Source organism: Rhinolophus ferrumequinum, chromosome 3 (genome assembly GCF_004115265.2).
Source record: "Rhinolophus ferrumequinum isolate MPI-CBG mRhiFer1 chromosome 3, mRhiFer1_v1.p, whole genome shotgun sequence".
Lineage (NCBI taxonomy): Eukaryota > Metazoa > Chordata > Mammalia > Chiroptera > Rhinolophidae > Rhinolophus > Rhinolophus ferrumequinum.
This window is the reverse complement of record NC_046286.1, coordinates 77,332,086-77,348,959: the sequence shown is the minus strand read 5'-3', so window position 1 is coordinate 77,348,959 and position 16,874 is coordinate 77,332,086. Positions and strand designations below refer to the sequence as shown.

The 16,874-nt window shown below is 34.7% G+C and overlaps 1 protein-coding gene across 2 annotated transcripts in view; it reads right to left on the bottom strand.

Annotated features, from left to right (window-relative positions):
- Positions 1–16,874, bottom strand: part of LAMA2 (laminin subunit alpha 2) — a 527,500-nt gene that overhangs the window by 53,525 nt on the left and 457,101 nt on the right. For both annotated transcript variants that reach the window (XM_033102537.1, XM_033102538.1), the window contains exons 43-48: positions 16,235–16,417; positions 14,641–14,646; positions 12,044–12,198; positions 6,054–6,197; positions 5,075–5,208; positions 2,479–2,638 (exon numbers count right to left, since the gene is read on the bottom strand). In XM_033102537.1, the coding sequence (XP_032958428.1) occupies positions 2,479–2,638; positions 5,075–5,208; positions 6,054–6,197; positions 12,044–12,198; positions 14,641–14,646; positions 16,235–16,417 (782 nt within the window). The remainder of the gene's footprint in view (positions 1–2,478; positions 2,639–5,074; positions 5,209–6,053; positions 6,198–12,043; positions 12,199–14,640; positions 14,647–16,234; positions 16,418–16,874) is intronic.

The following is a 16,874-nucleotide window of genomic DNA, read 5'->3' as shown; positions in this document are numbered from 1 at the left end:
ATTTCTTCCAGAGATCCTGAGAAAGGGTACATCCTGACCACACACAGGGAGAGAAAAAGTTTGCATGTAAATTACCCTATGATACTGCTGTCTCCAACTTTTCATTTCCTTTTACACCCAGGCAGGTTTCCAGGGCAGGAGAAAGAAGGGAAAGAGTAAATTTGTAAAAGAATAGACCATGTTGGTTTTGTTTTCTGGTATACACAGCACAAGGCCTGACATCTAATAGAGCCTCAATAAATATTTATTGAATGGCAACCCTGATACCGTTCTCACAGGGAAAGGTCTTCAGCTTGATATATAACACAGCCATGAAGAAGAAGAATGACATGATCCACTCTAGAGAACCTTGCTGTAATTTAAACAACTGTTTCTTTTGGCACTGACATATTACAAATAAATGCTACATTGTAGTGCCTATAATTTTAGAAACACTTTGCCAAACCTAATTCACATTTGTCTAAATAAACTAGGGGGAAAAGTGAATTGACATGTGTGGGTTTCAGAACAAATATAGGAAGATGGTCACTGAACAGTTAAAATTTGTAGTTATAATTTTAGGTTAAACTCATCAACATGTGCACCTTCCTCCCACTGTGATCAAGTGGCGATCTGCCTTGTAGAAAGAATGTTCAATGAAGAAAGAATGAAGAAAGAGCCACTGGCATTTGTAAATCAGACAGTCCCTGGGATTCTCTGTCATCAGTCAGAGCCCCTCTTAATTTTCCAGAGATTGATTATCCTACTTGTGGATGCTGCTCACTTATTGCTTTTCCCTCTTGCATCCTAAAAAAAAAATACTATATTTGGAATATTTTCTTGCTCCTTTGAATTTTCATCAGTATGTGGATTTAGTTACTTGTTTTCAGCCTTTCGGTTCATATTCTGGTGTGGCAGTGGCCTTGAAATTTTTGGCCAAAATGATAAAGATTTTCTATAGATTTCATTTGTCTGTTTTCTTTTCCCCTGAGACTGGCCTAAGAAAGTTGCTTCGTGATAGTGACATGTAGATAATAATAAACATTATTTAAGGTGCGATTTAAGGTGCGGCTACCATGTCTTACGCATTTGTCATAAATTTTATGCACATAATCTCACTATTCACCGTGGCAGTGAAACATGATGATTAAGTGGGAAGACTCTTGTGCCTGTGAACCTGTGTTCAAATCGCAGCTTTACCTTAAATTGCTGTGTGACCTTGGTCAGGTCATTTAACTTCTACCTTATTTAGATTCCTTAACTAGAAATTAAGGGGGACAACCTCCTTCTGGGGTTGTCATGAAAATTAAATAAGTTAATTCATTTAAATTAGTTAGAACATTACAGAGTGCATAATAATGTCTATATCAGTGCTATGAAAGTTTATTATTGATATGCAGGCAATGTAAATATTCTCATCTTCCTTTTCTAGTTGAGACAACTGAAGCCCAAGGGGTTAAGTGACTTGCCTAAGGTCATATTTTAGTAAGTGAAACAGCAGAGAATCCAACCTGAATTTGATTTCAAAATTCTTGGCTTTTGTACTGCTCTGCACTACCCCTGTATTTATCTTTCTTGAGAGGAGCAAAAGGTGGCAATATGACTATATATCTCTATGTGGCATATGCATTTATATGCGGTTCTAAGAAACGAGGATGGTTTTAGTGTGGAGTTGGGGAACCAATTACAATCCTTTCAGATCACATCTCGCACACAGAGCCAATAAAACAACCTCACTCCAGATGAAGGCTGAGTTCTCATAAATCTGAGGTCACCCTGACTTTTCACATTTTCTGACTAATCTCATCCCAGGATGATTCTGACAAGCCCAGGATTATCCATTATATTTGGTTGTGCTTTTACATCTCACCCACAGGTCGTTTTCCAACACCTAAATCCCATTTAATCAGCACAAACTCCTTTAAAATGCAGGCATTTTGCAATTTGCAATGCACAAGGACCTGTCATGAAGCGATTATGAATATTAAGCGCATTACTCGATAAGAATGAGAAGAGTAACTTGAAAACTTTGAAAATCGGATCATGATTTGAAAACTTACAATTCCTGTGATATTTCCCAAGGTATTCATAAATATTTTAATTAGATGTGAATTTGAACTTTATAGCACTTCATATCAATAAATCATACATTGATTCAGAAAATGGAGTATATTTAAAAAACACTTTGTTCTTGAGGCAACTAAAACAAGAATATATATATATATATATATATATATATATATATATAAAAATTGCTGCCACAGATTAGGGCAGAACAACTGTTTAAGTAAATACCCATAGGCTTAAAAATATTGTGTTTCCAACACTGAATACTCAAAGAAGAAAATTCTTCCTCAAAATAAATTCCTGTGTTCATAAACACAAAGTAAGTAAAGAGTGGTCAATTTTTGCAGAGCTTTATCGGGCCTTCCCCAAAGGTAATCATGTAAGGAGTTGTCCACAAAAATGAAATAAATGGGATCGGGAAGAACACATTACCTTCAATTTCCCAGTCAAGCCACCAACGAACAGCATTGCATTTGCATCCACATCTAGAATCGTGTATCCTGGCGGAGATGCTGAGTGGTATGTACTGGGTATAATGCTGGCTTTGGGTCCATCCAGGGCCCTCACAGAAATACTTCCATTTCTCCCAGTTCTTCCAGGGTACATATTAAAAGGAAGTGAAAAAAAAATACAGAAAATGGAATATATATCACACGGCTGTAACTTCAGACTGAAAAGGTATGAAAATGTAGAGACTTGTTTTGGAATATTTAAGAGATAACTGGGTGCTTAGCTTCAAAACTTCCAGATTCATTAAATTGTAAATCAAAACCCAGAGTCTGATCTTTGCTGGATGTTTACTGTCAGATTCAGGGCCGGTGAGAAACATATCCTGATTCTGCGTGTGTCCATTGATATGAAATGACACAGCAGCAATTAGGTGATGGAATTGGTATTATTAAATAAAAAGGTTTTTTCCTATTGCTTTACAAAACAATTTACTATTTACCAACACATACTATTTAAACAAGTTTATATTACTTCGTTGAGCATTTCGTTGAATTTAGTTCAGCAAGTGAACCCTGAGTAATCCACCTTTCTACATTACAAACTGTATAATTTCTCCTAAAATCCCTTATTATATCTTGAATCCAGATTTGCTCAAGTAGTCTTTCTGCAATTGTGCATCTTTTATTGTTTGGCATACCATCTTCTTGTATATTGTATAATTAATCGCTAGTCTTCAGAGCTGCGTATACAAATTGTGTACAAGAATTTCACTTTTAAATTTAATTAATATGATTTTGAAAGCTAACATTATTGTATTGCATTTTCTTTTTTTAAGTGATTGATTTCCATGAATTGTTAAATATGAAAATCTGATCTCGTTTCTGAGACAAGCAGTCATAACAAACTTTAGTGTCATATTTCTCTGCTATCTCATTTTGGCAATCTTTTAATCTTTGAGGATTCAGTATTAATTGAAATACATGGAAACAACAGAATGAATTTGTCAAATAAAATTCTTCTTTAACAGAATATGTCTCTTCTGATAAAATAACTGTACTTCATAAGTATAAGTATTCTGAAGTCCTTAAAATACTTAATCCTCTGGCCCAGCCCTCCAACAGGGAAGCATATTTTGTCCGTCTGTCTCTCTGTCTATCTGTCTGTCTGTCTCTCATACACACACACACACACACACACACACACACACACACACACACTTTTACTGAAGATCTTACAAAGGAACCAAAGATGTTGTTTCTCATTAAGTTTTCTTTTAAACCTTTTATGATGGAAAAATTTAAACAAATACAAACACAAAATGAAATGCTATGGACCCTTCACCTGGATTCAATAATTACCAGATTGTTGATCAACTTCATCTCTAGCTCTAGGCCCTTAACAATAAATACCTCGGAACTGTTAGATGCCCTAGGTGTAGTACAGAGTTAAGACTTAGGAAAAGAAGAGAAAATGAGGGGAAAGTAGCGAGGATAGGAATGGGATCTTTAAATAATCCGTGTACTGCTAGAAGTTAATTGAATTAAAGCTTCAAAGATAGAATTAATCAATTTCATGTTATTTCCCCCTTTTAGTAGTGTGGACCTGACATATATTTATTTGTGCCATCATTCAGACATGCCTGTAGGCAAGATTGCTACGTAGACTAGAAGAGGAACTGTGCACGCCAACGGCAGGTACCTACGGCAGTTCTTAGGCTCTGGCTTGTGCTGAATAAGGCTGAGTCGCAGCACTTCTGCAGGTGTGGTGGTATGACTGAAAGCACTGAACCTCAGAATTCCTATAGAACAGCCAGAAGAGGGGTCTAAAATAAACTGGTCGCTCTGGTCAATACCTTGAAAGTTTGTCAGTTCCTAACAGGGACTACAAAGATACCCATTCGCACATATTTATACATATGAGGTCTGACAATTAAGTTCGCGAACTCATCCTAGAAAAAGTGCTACATGCCTCATTGCTGAATATCACTACTGTCGCCCTCAAAATACACCCCTTGGGAAGCTAAGCACCAATGCCAGTGCCTAGTTCATGCTTCAAAACAATTTTGGAACTCTTTTTCTGGAATGGCCATCAGAGCTGTTGTCGTATTACCCTTGATGTCCTGAATGTCACCAAATATCTTCCTTTCAATATTTCCGCTATCCTTAGGTAAAGAAAGAAGTCATTGGGGGCCAGAGCAGATGAGTAAGGAGGGTGTTTAGCCAGTTATTTGTTTACTGCCTTGCCATGGATTATCGTGATGCAAGAATTGTTGGTGAAAAGTTCAGGTCATCTAACTTTTTCACACAGCCTTTCAGCACTTCCAAAGAGTAAACCTGGTTAACTGTTTGTCCAGTTGGTACAAATTCATAATGAATAATCCCTCTGATATCAAAAAAAGGTTAGCAACATTGTTGCAACAAGTTCGCAAACTTAATTGTCAGACCTTGTATACATATGATAAAATTTGTATACATACATAGCTACCTTCTTGAAACAGAAACGGGAGTTTTCTTATAAACTGGTAAACTACTTCGAAGTTCTGTCATTTAATTATCTTAATCTTTATTGAATTAGTTACCTTGATGCTTCAATACGGTACCAGTATGAGTCATCAATAGTCAAATCTGGATACTCTACACGACCGACTCCAGATCCAACATCCCAGAGGAAGCTTACTTTGCCTTTACGCATTTCTATAGCCAGAAAGTCAACCTAGTTCAGAGAAACACAAAAACAATACATATCAGACATAAAGCACCCAGAAAGAGAAGGCCAGAAGAGTCATTTTCAACAGGTGCTATTTACAGATAATCATTTACAGAAATAATCAGAAGCCTCATGATAAAAATTCCAAAATAATTGATCTATTATTATGTATGATTAAATAATATTTTATTATTGTGTCTTTAAGGCAACAAAAATACTGCTGAGGCATATGTGTTATTTTAACCAACTCTAATTAGGACTCATTTTGAGACAAGTCATTCCAAGTAATGACTTATGCGATGAATGGTCTGTAGAAAAGTCTTATTGATTTTGGAAGGTACCAATGCATGTAAAGTCAAATGGTTCAAATGAAAGGAATTAGAACATTTTGCGTGGGCTTTTGTAAATACAATTTCTTTGAGTCATAAATTCAACATGTATTAGAAGAAGAATTTTCATTGGTAAAACATTGGTACACAATTCGCCATTTTCATTTAATGTGAAAGTTCATTGTAATTTCTCAGAGAAAAGTGAAAAAAAAGAAAAGGCTTTATTGCTATTAATCTTTCTTCTTAAATAGCTGGATATGGAAATCTAATTCAAAATCAATGCTAGTATACTCACAAATGAAAGCAGATGTACCTAAGTACTGTAAAAGAGTTTTCATTTCATTTGTCTTCTAACTTAATTTGGCACTTTAGAATTTTGCGAGGTAATATTCAGAGGTTTTCAAATCTGAAAGGCTACATTACACAATTTTGGGATCATGTTATTGGATTCTATACATTTTCCATACTACCAGGATTAATCTCTGACACGGTAAGCCAAGAAAAGCTGAATATTAGACTTACAAATTTGGCACTTCCAAGGTAAAAAAGGAGGTTGTCAGCAACAGGTGTCTTTACATTGACAATAATATTATTGTAGCTTCCTTTCTTGATTTCTGGCTTGTATGTTCGAATGCAGTCACCTCCCGAGGACACAGATACTTTGATCTTCGAGAAAAACAAGGTACAAAGAGCCCAGACTAAATCTCTCAGAAAGTTTAAATAGCTCCAAAACAACCACAGAGTCATGATTATCTCTTCTTTGAAGTTATTTTTCTACCATCAAGCAGTATCATTAAATGCCCATATGCAGACACTCTTATATTCATTAATGAGGTCAGAGAAGAGTAGCATTTTGACAATAAGCTGTTCCAAGTCCCATATCTTGTTAGCTCACCACGAGTTTTTGAAGCGTGCAACTAACAAATTCTTACCTTCATACCTTATCCTTTATGAACATGGGAACATTAGCAAACGGTGATTTTACATGAAGCTAAATGGTAATGATCTTTATTAAGGTCATTTAATAAAATTTTACCATTCAAATTTCAGCGACTTTGGTATCACTTCAGGTAGGAAACCATTTTTCTTTTAGTTTTCAAGAGGAAATTACCTGCCCTCCCATGTTCTTACAGTTGAAAGAGGCCAAATAGATTTTATTCTAGATGTTCTAACAATAAGAAGAATATTAATCATTCTACTCAGGACATACATTTCAGAACAAATTATACCTTTTTATTAAGTTTCCAGGAAATGAAACAGAAATCATTTCCAATGGCTATCACTACTAATGTATTTAACAACTCCTTTTTCTTTGGACTAGTACTTAAAAATTACTATAAATTGCTAGGAAAGGAATTCCTATGTGAATAGAACTGGCACTGTTCACACCAATTTTCACTTCCATTTAGGGAGCCTTTCTTTAATCACAGATAACGCTAGCTGATTATTTGATTTAATTTCCTTCAGTTCAGGTGCAGCTTCAAAGGGGCACTTTCAGGACAGCAACGCAGTTGCTTAGGTTCAGAGAGAAACTGCTACTTCGTTAGTGAAAGTGCTCAAAGTAGCAGGCGGAGTTGGAGGGAAGATGTGAAACTTCTTGTCACTGATTCAAATTCCCAGCTTCAGGAAGACTTTTGGCCCTCACTAGCAGTGAATTTCCATTTTCTCGTCCCTTCTAGCACTTTGTGCTACTCATATAGTTTTTACAATTGGAAGAAAACCACCTAGCATTATTGTTATCCCCATGAAAAGGGCTGTGCAGACTCTAAACAAGGTAGCCTAGGACATTAAACCATTCTCTATATTATGGTGACACGTCTAATTAGCGTAGGGGTGTTGGATGCAATGGAACTCCTCTCCAAGGGTGGTGTAGACTACATTGAGAAGGTGCTGGATTCAATATCGATTGGGTTTCAAAGAGAAAGCTAAAGAAGGAGTTTTGGTTGTGACAAATATGCAAATTAATATACGTTTGAGAACCTCTGGGGACACAGCAGATCCGTTGACTCTACTATAGACTCTGCATACGTCATGTGTTTATATACTGTTTCTTCAGCTAATTTGCTATCCAAATTACGTCTTCAAGTGGAGGAAATAGTGTGCTCGAAAGAAACAGGGGCTCACCCCAGTGGAGTTCTGTGCAGCGGCCTGGGGCTGGAATAATCTAGGAAGCCTTTTGCTTAGACAGCTGCCCCAGTGCTTGTCTTCCCTGTAAAGGTGGGGCCCAGTCTGCTAATTGAGGGGCAGAGCACTTGGGTCCACTCTGGTCCCCAGAGTGTTTGCTCTGTGTCCTGGAGCACATAATCTTTCTGGTTGTATGGTTTTTCATTTCGGTAGTTAGTTCTTTGTTCTACAAATGAGGGAATTTCCCTTCTACATAAAGTTGCTAGAAATGAATTGCCGAAAAATAGAAGCAGGAAACGTACAACTCTTCTTCTGGATGTTAACACTATAAAACAGATGTGCAGTGGACGTTGTCAGAGGATGTTACATGGTAGATGAGAAGCTGTACAGAGGGTTACCCAAGGGCTTAGAGATAAAAAGGATAAAGGAAAGCAAGAGCAAGAGGCTATAGTAGAGGGCAGGTAGGGGAAGTACAGTCTTCAGGTGTTTTAATGTTTAGGAAAAGGTGTGGGATATAGTGAGTTTTTAGGAATTTGCAGCAAATGAACCAAAACCATCATCAGAGAAGACCTTGGCACTGAGCAAATTCACTATCTGAGGCAGGCTCTAAGCCCATTGACATCAAAAGATCAAAAAGAAGAGATCATGGTCTGACTGGAATTCATGAGCAGAACAGATTGAGCAATTTCTGGGAGGAATCATATCCACATTTCTAGTGGGGCTGGATTAGTAGTCAAAAGTAAATATGTGTGTAGTTTGTTTTATCGTTATTTCATATATGCTTTATAGGCTTGGCCACAGAGCCATCTTATGGCTAGTTTAATCACAAATAACTTACTTTTGTTTAAAAAACACGATATTATAATCCTCCTCGGTTACTGTTAAGAGAAGAAAAGATTGAATATGGGTGGAATCACGACCGTTTGCTCACATGATGAGTTTCTGCCCTTGCTTAAGTATGTCTGACAGAAATGATAGGCGATTATACGATTGGTGTACTGAAAAGAGGGTGGCCGAAGTGTAGAAGACAGCACCGGTACCAAGGCCTAACTGAACTGATGCAACTCCATTTGAGAATTAAAAGTCTAAGAAGGTAGCTGTTTTACAGCTAAGGGTATTTAACGTCACTAGGAGTTACAATCAATCTGCTTTATAGAACACTTTATGTATCTAAAAAATATGGTTCTCTGAACAAAATGATGCTGTAATACCCAATATGCCAGCGATTAATCTTGTAAAGTAACCTATTGGTCAACTCTTATACATTTATATACTAAATCCTCTGTATTTTCTGTTATCTGTTTTATGGTTTTGAACATACGCTCAATACCTGAACAATTCAGGCAGCCCAAGCAGTTGGTAACCAGTCCACAGCTACAAATTTCTCCATTTAAAAAATTTGTGTTTTTATTTAAAATTATTGCTATTGTAACTAACTTAAAATGGGGAAATATAAGTATAGCATTTATAAATTTCTCTAGAGGAAAGCTCTAGGATATATCCCGCATAAGGGGGGAGAAATTTCTGAAACACAAACACCTTCTTAAGATATTTGGTTTGATCAACTACTGTTATTTCTAATGTGAATCCTTAGATGACTTCTAAACAAAAATCACTAAGCATTAGATATCTTTAAGGCATTTCTCATAAACATTATTTACCAATTTATCATTGTGAACTCAGTTAAACATTACTGAGGATCCCATTATTGTATCTATTGAATTTTCACTGCATTTTTTATCCACTAAAAATAGGTCATTCATTTAAAAAGAATACCAGCCACTCAATTTCAAAGTCAACAAACCATAAAGAGGTACTTTAAAATAAACGTCTTTAATTTCTTGGTCACATTGAATGTGTGTTCGGGCCATATCCAGACACTTATGCCAGATTACAAATATGTTTATAAATCATCCAAATGTCATGTCGGATTAGAACAAAACTCCTTTGGAAAAAAAAAAAAAGACTGCTTACATATTTCCAACATCTTATAAAAAGTAAGGTGCTTTTTTGTAACTTTTATTCCCAAAAGTGACTGAAAATGTCCTTAAGAGGCATGGACAATGGTCACTTTTTCTAGCATTACTTTTATACCTGTCTTTCATTTTCTGTTTTGAGATAGGTTTTATATATTTACATACCAGAATTTTATCTTTTCCCGAGGGGGTGGGATGGGACAGCTCTCATAACTGATAAATGTTTTAAAATTTCTTTATACTGAAGACATAAATATATCCATATTTTACCACTTGGCAATTAACTGCCAGAGAATGTGGCTAAGTATGTGATTCACAATAGAATATTTACTACTGTTCCTTCTTCAAAAGTAATATTGCAAAGCATATGAGTGGTATGTCAATCTGTTCCGTTCTCCTGCCACTGCCACAGTTGGGTCTCTTACTAAATTTGCTTCCTTCTTTCTAGTTTTCTCATCTATCCCACAAACTACTTCCAGATTCATATTCAAAAAGCTCAGCTCTGATTATCCTACATTTAATGGTCAAGAACTTTCAGCTTCTCCTCACCCATAAGGTTTATTTCAGGTACAACTGCAGCTAAAGGCAACTGCTTAACTTACCATTCCGGGTCTGACAAGACTTGGCCTCCATTGACTTTTCCAGTTTAATGTTCATTTTACCAATAATCTTGGGAAACTAGATTGTTCTTTCATGAAATGACCCTGAAACTATCTTCTCTCTCTCTGCCTTGGCTCAAGCTATTTCCTCTTCTCAGAATGTTGTCTTTTCTCCCCCTCCCTCCCCGGCACCCCCACCCCCCATGTCCAACACTTTCCTACTTCAAGGCGGTGTAGCTCAAATCCCTCATTTCAGGAAATCTTCCGATCCCTACTGGAGGTAATCTTTCCTTTCAGAATTTATATCACTTCCCATTGCTCATACAATGTAGCATAATATTCTCCATTACCTTTTTTTGGTGTACATATCTTATTTCTTCTACTACATTATAAACTTTGCGAGTTTGTCATTCATCTTTGTGCACCTCACAAGTAGCCTTGAACATAGGAGACACTTTTTCTACATTGGCTAAATCTTAGACAAAACTCCAAACCTTGGAGTGACATGTGATTTGTTTTTCACATGTGACCTTGTGCTTCACATATACAATAATCACCGGTCGTCAGACTGCCTACATGGTTTTCCTATCATAGCTCAATATTGTAGCTCATATGGCTTCTCAACCCTCTCTGCTTCTTTTATTTGAACTTATGTACATCATCTTCACTAATCTTTTTGTCATTTTCTGAGTTTGTCTTCAGTCAATCATGAATTCCTTTTCAAAGTATACCTTGAACTTACTGTGATAGTTTTCTTTAGAAGATATATATTATATTGCATTATATTATATTATACTATATTATATTATATTTATAATATATATCTATATATCACATATGATATGTTATATATATATATTACATATATATATTATAAATTGTCACTCAGCATAATATTCTTGGCCACTACTAAATAAATATAAATTGACGGATTAAGAAATTTCCTTTCTGGTCATTCTAGCTCCATAGTTGTTGGGAAAACATAATTTTTGAGAAGGAAGACTCAGGTATTTAAAAAGATTTGAGTTTAAACATGACAACATGAAAATTATTACTTTTTCCTTCTATTTCTAAAGGCATTACGAGATGACTTTACTCGGCCAGCTTAAGTTTCAAATTGGCACTTAACAATTCTGTCCTGGTTCGTTAGGATGCTACTTTCTAGAAAGTTTTGCTTCTGTCCTAATAGTCTTCTAATCAAGTTAGTAAAGAGCCTAATTTTGAGATAACCTAGGTGTCTCCTATCCTTACTCTAAAAAAAGAAAAAAAACTGAAAAAATTGTTTGTAACCAAAACAATTTTTGTTATTGCTTATATTCAGACAAAATTACATATATATATATATATATATATATATATATATATATATATATATATATATATATATATAATGGTTCCTCTTTGCTTTTACTTCATATAATCTTGTTCATTCTTTTCTGCTACAACCCTACTGGTTGGCTCTTTTTGGTTTCATCAAGAGCAAGGCTCTCTCATCCATGCTTTTTTAATATACCAAAGTAAGGTTTCCATTCTTGCTATTTGTATTACTCTATTCAAACAATAATAAAATATACCAGAATTTCAATCTCTAAAACAGTAAGTGGTGATCATTCTTCTCAAGAAATGTCTTTTGAAATTTATTAAAAAGAAAAAAATTTAACCTACCATTCTCCACTTCCCCCTAAAATAACTTCACATTAATGGCAAAGAACGAGAGATCATTCGACAGGATACATTGGGAGAAGGCATTTCTTCTGGGAATAATACCAAAAATTACAACTAGTTACTGATACTGAAAATAAAAACAGCTTACAGAATTGGCTTGTTTCCGGGCTTGATTTATCAGTTCCTTTATCTCAGAGATGTTTTTCTTCAGGTTATCCTCAAGTTCCTTGATGGGTTTGAGTTTATCTATCAGTCGATCAGCTTCTTGTTCGAGATTTTTCACAGTGGCATCTGCATCTGCAACTGCATAGAACAAGATTAGCACATACCACACACACACACACACACACACACACACACAGTGAAATGAAAATAGCAGCATGCTTAACTAAATTATTGAAATAATTTCATCTTATCCACATGACAAAAGCAAGGCCACGGCTGTTGAAGCAGCTTGTGATGGAAAATGGGAATATTTTAATTGGGGCTCAAGAAGGCCATAGGAGGAGATGTTAGAGAAAAAGAGGCAACATTGGCTTTGTGACGAAGGTGAAAGTTAACATTGACGGTTGAGAATATTATAAACTTAATTTAATGCTTAATTTCTAGCTTCTGCCAAAAAGCTAACCTTTACAGAATAGAACTTTAGTCATAGAATCAAGGAAATGAAAGTGTCTTTAAAATGTCATTTAGTGTGTCCAAGCCAGACCTGTATTTAAATCAGGCTTCTCACACAAAATTAGTTTTCTTTCTTTTTCTCACTGTCTTTATTTGCACATCTTAAATAGCGAACCGATCAAAATATCTTCTGAAAACTCTTCAGTGTTGAACAACCCTTCGACTAAAGGCCTATTTTATACTTTAATTAAATCTTTCATGCTGCGGTTCATTTTCATTTTGAAGAATAGTTGATTATCCTGTTCTCTATATTATGTTGAACCATATTAAACTGACATTTTTGTAGGGGAAAAAAGTTGAATATTAATAATTTCAAAAGGGGTTTAATGCTAAAATAATTGAAGGTTATCACTGATCCATAGAGTTTCAACATGTGCTTTTCATAGGATGGCAAATGACACATGGAAAATCAATTATTCTATCTCTGGGATGCTGGCAGCCTTATCCAAACGATATCATTTATTATCTGATTGAGCATGTATTGTTCTGTTTTCTGTCATTGTGAGCCTGATGAAAAAGTAAAACTGCTAAAGGTCTAAGGTTATATGTCCTGCTCGACTATGACTGATCTGCTCTCTGGCTGACATTGCACCTCTGAGAACTAATCCTCAAGAATTAATCAAATGTGCTCAAAAGGAAGGAAATTATTATTTTTAAACTAGGTTTTGAAGTATTTTGAACTCATGCTCATAACTATGAGTTATATTGTTAGTGATGTTTAAAAAGAACATAGGTCTCTTATCAACTTTAAGTAAAAGAGTTACTAAATCAAGAACTGAGTGTTTTCTTCCTGAAATGAGGTTATTAGGCTCAAAGCTCTTGTTACAAAATTGTATAGATATTCAACATAAACACAGTTATCCCTTTGTTTTGTACTCTTTTAGTAAACCATTTGTCCATTTTTCCCTTCCTTTAATTCTCTAATATTATTCTGATATTCTACAAATTATTCTCGAATAGAGGGGAAATGATTTAGATTAGATTCATGAGAAAGAAAAAGGTGCTAAGCAAAGACTACTTAGGCTTAGGTGAATAATAAATAGATCCTTTTCTTCTAAAGCTCCCAGATACTTCTATCAAATGTTTCAAAAAGGAATCTGGAGGCTCCTTCATTCCCTTTCTTTTTTCTCCTCTATCTCCTAGAGCAGTTTAAGTCATATGGAAATTATCTTCTTGAAGGTTTAAAAATAAATCATTTGTGATATTGAGTCTGATGCTTTCTTGTATAGTTTTTGAAAACTTCTGGCTTTCTTCCATAATTATTTGACTGTATAGATTTTTAAATCACTTCTGAAGATAGGTTTTCATAACAATGTTTTTCAGGAAAATTTTCCATGTCTTTTAATTTTTAAAGTTTATTAGCATAGAGTTTTTCCAAATATCCCTTTATGTGTAAAAGTTCCTCTTTTATCTAGTTATGTCTCCTTGAGAACTTAGCTTATTTGTGCTTTATTTTTCTTGATAAAGGCTTCAAACGTCTAATTTTTTTTTTTACCTTTATAGTCCTAAAGATTCACCTCTTGGATTTTTCAAGTCTATTATTTTTCTGTCTTCTAATTCATTAATGTTTTTTTCCATCTTCTTTCTTTTAGTTAATTTTATTTGTCTAACTTATAGAATTGATTGTATAAATTATTTCAATACTTATTTAGTTATGTAATTGCATCATTTTCTACTGAGGAGAGCCTTCTCAGGTTTTGATATATTGGATTTTATTATTGTTATTTTTTAATTTGCAGTTTTGTTTTTTACTTTGAATTTAAACTATGGGATGTTTAAGAGAGAATATTTTATATGCTCATTTGTTAAGGTTTCATTTTATTTATTTTATTATGTGCTTTTCCAAATACTATTCTCTAGAAGCATATCAAATACATCCACATAATAACGTTTTGTACAGAAAGATTCTTTTTATATATCTAGCACTAATACTGTAACACTGGGAAGAATAGCTATATAATGTTTAAAGCAATATTAAAACATGGTAACATGCAAAGCTGAAGCTTTTCGCAATAGGCAATCAAGCATGAAGGTTACCAAAAGATAAGTAAGTAAACATATACATACTGATTTCTGCAGGTAATTTCATATGAAAGTAAAACAAAAGAAATTAGAAAATTCATGAGAAAATATTTTTTATAGATATTATAAAGTAGTGACTATCAAAAAACCGATACTATCCATCATAGGTACTAATCACAAATGCAACTCATTTTAAGTCAAACTAGTGTTATCAAATAAAAGTACACAAAAATGTGTCATTTAGAGGACATTGTCCATATTAAAAGAAACTTCTTTATAATAGATAGTAAATAGACCCAGTTTAATTATTATTATATATAATTAACTATCTCCACAGAGGATAGGATCAAAAACATTACAGAAAAGGCTACTATGAGATGAGAATCAATTTGAAATTAAATAAGCTGATATCTTAAATTACAACGTAAGTAAAAGAGACAATGATACTTATTTTAAAACTTATTTTCATTAATTTTTCAGGGAGAAAGGTGATTTGGCATGCATTTGAACCATTTATTCAGATGAAATCTTTGAACTACATGGAGAAGCTATATCTGGACTCTTACATAAGTAAAAACAATTGTGTCATCTCTTTTTCTCCCTTGAAGAAATGGCAAGGAATAAATCCTTCTCCCTAGGTCTGAAGTGCATGTTATATGTGTTTATACTCTTCCTTGCTCACGAGGCGTCATGCTAGTAGCAGCTATCATTTCATAGCATCATTAGCATTTGATGTGAGAGTAGGGTGCTGAAAAATCAGGCTCCGCTCCCCCAAACAGCAACTCAATTATACAGCATATACTGTCCATAACAGGGGTTTTGCTATTGTAATCTACAAACATTTTGACACTCAATGAAAATGTTGGTGTATAAAGAGGGCTAGTCTCATGAGAGTGACAAGTACAAAAATAATCAAGCATCTCCTTTGGTGAAATCACATACTAAGATAATGTTTTCTCACTTGACAGAATGGAAAAGAAAATCCTAATATTTATTGACTACACTTAATCATTTAAATTATCATTATATTAAGTTCTCTCACATTTCTCAGTAAATCCTTACTAACTCAGTACAACTTAATGCAATATACAAAAGACGTGAAGACGTATTCTTCTTGGTAAACTAGATAAATGCTTTAATTTCCTGAAAATGTTAACTAAGTGGAATCTAAATAATAAAATATAAATACTTTTGAATTTTAACATATTTCTAGTTAATACCGGTTTAATATCGTGTTCTAACAGGACTGCTAATAAGTATGCTCCTTGACTGCTAAGTTCCATGAAACTTCACCAACTTTGAGGACAAAATTTCCCAAGTATAACTATATTTTCAATTATAATAAAGGATTGAAAAGTATTTGGCATCACAATATTGCATATCATGCTAACTTTGAGACGTCCTAATTTCCTCTCGGTTGGACATAACGTGGATGGAAAAAGCAGTGGTGCAAAGCTGGGATACTTGGACTCTAGTTCTGAAGCTACAGGACACTCAACTCCTGAGTCCAGTCCATGAAACAAGGAAGACAGAACACATCACTATGAGGGTCTCTTCTGAGTCTGACAGGAGGAGTCTAGGGTATTTTTACAATGTGAAGAAATACATGACATAATGAAAATGAAAAAGGGACTCTTACTGTTTTTCGAAGGATCTTTTACCACAGCATTTGTTTTGGCTACACTGTCTGCTAGTTGATTGTAATTCTTCTTCAGGCCATCAAGGTTCTGGTGGAGATCTTTAATCTGTGCCAGCACGTCTTTTGCTGTGTCGTTGGCTTGTCTTGCTTTGTCCTTAACGGCTTGCAGTTTAGCGACTGTGTCTGTCAGCAGAAGTGGGTACGAAAAACAAAACGAAAGGTTTGGAGTTAGTGGTTTAATCCATGCTTGTCAAAGTGAGGCTGCATGTACAAAGGGAAAGGCTGAACTTTGTCTCATTCAGTTGTAGCAAACGAAGTAAATTTTCAGCTAAATTAAATTTTCTCGGGGACCTTTGTTATGAATACCCAATTAGCTCTTAAGACAGCAAAGTGATTATTCTAAATGTCCATTGTAGAAGGGTATATTGTGATTGCTGCTGAACACATTAAAGACAGAAATTTATCCACATGAGTTATATAGCTTCATCAAAAATAGGCTTCAGATTTAATCTGCACGTCCAAGGGGTTTTAATGTCTTTCAATTTGAGGGTAAGATAGAACATTTTTTTCAATGTTAGACATGTGTTCGTGTATTTATATTTTCTTTCGGCTTTGGAAATTTTCTATGTACGTTCTTAGT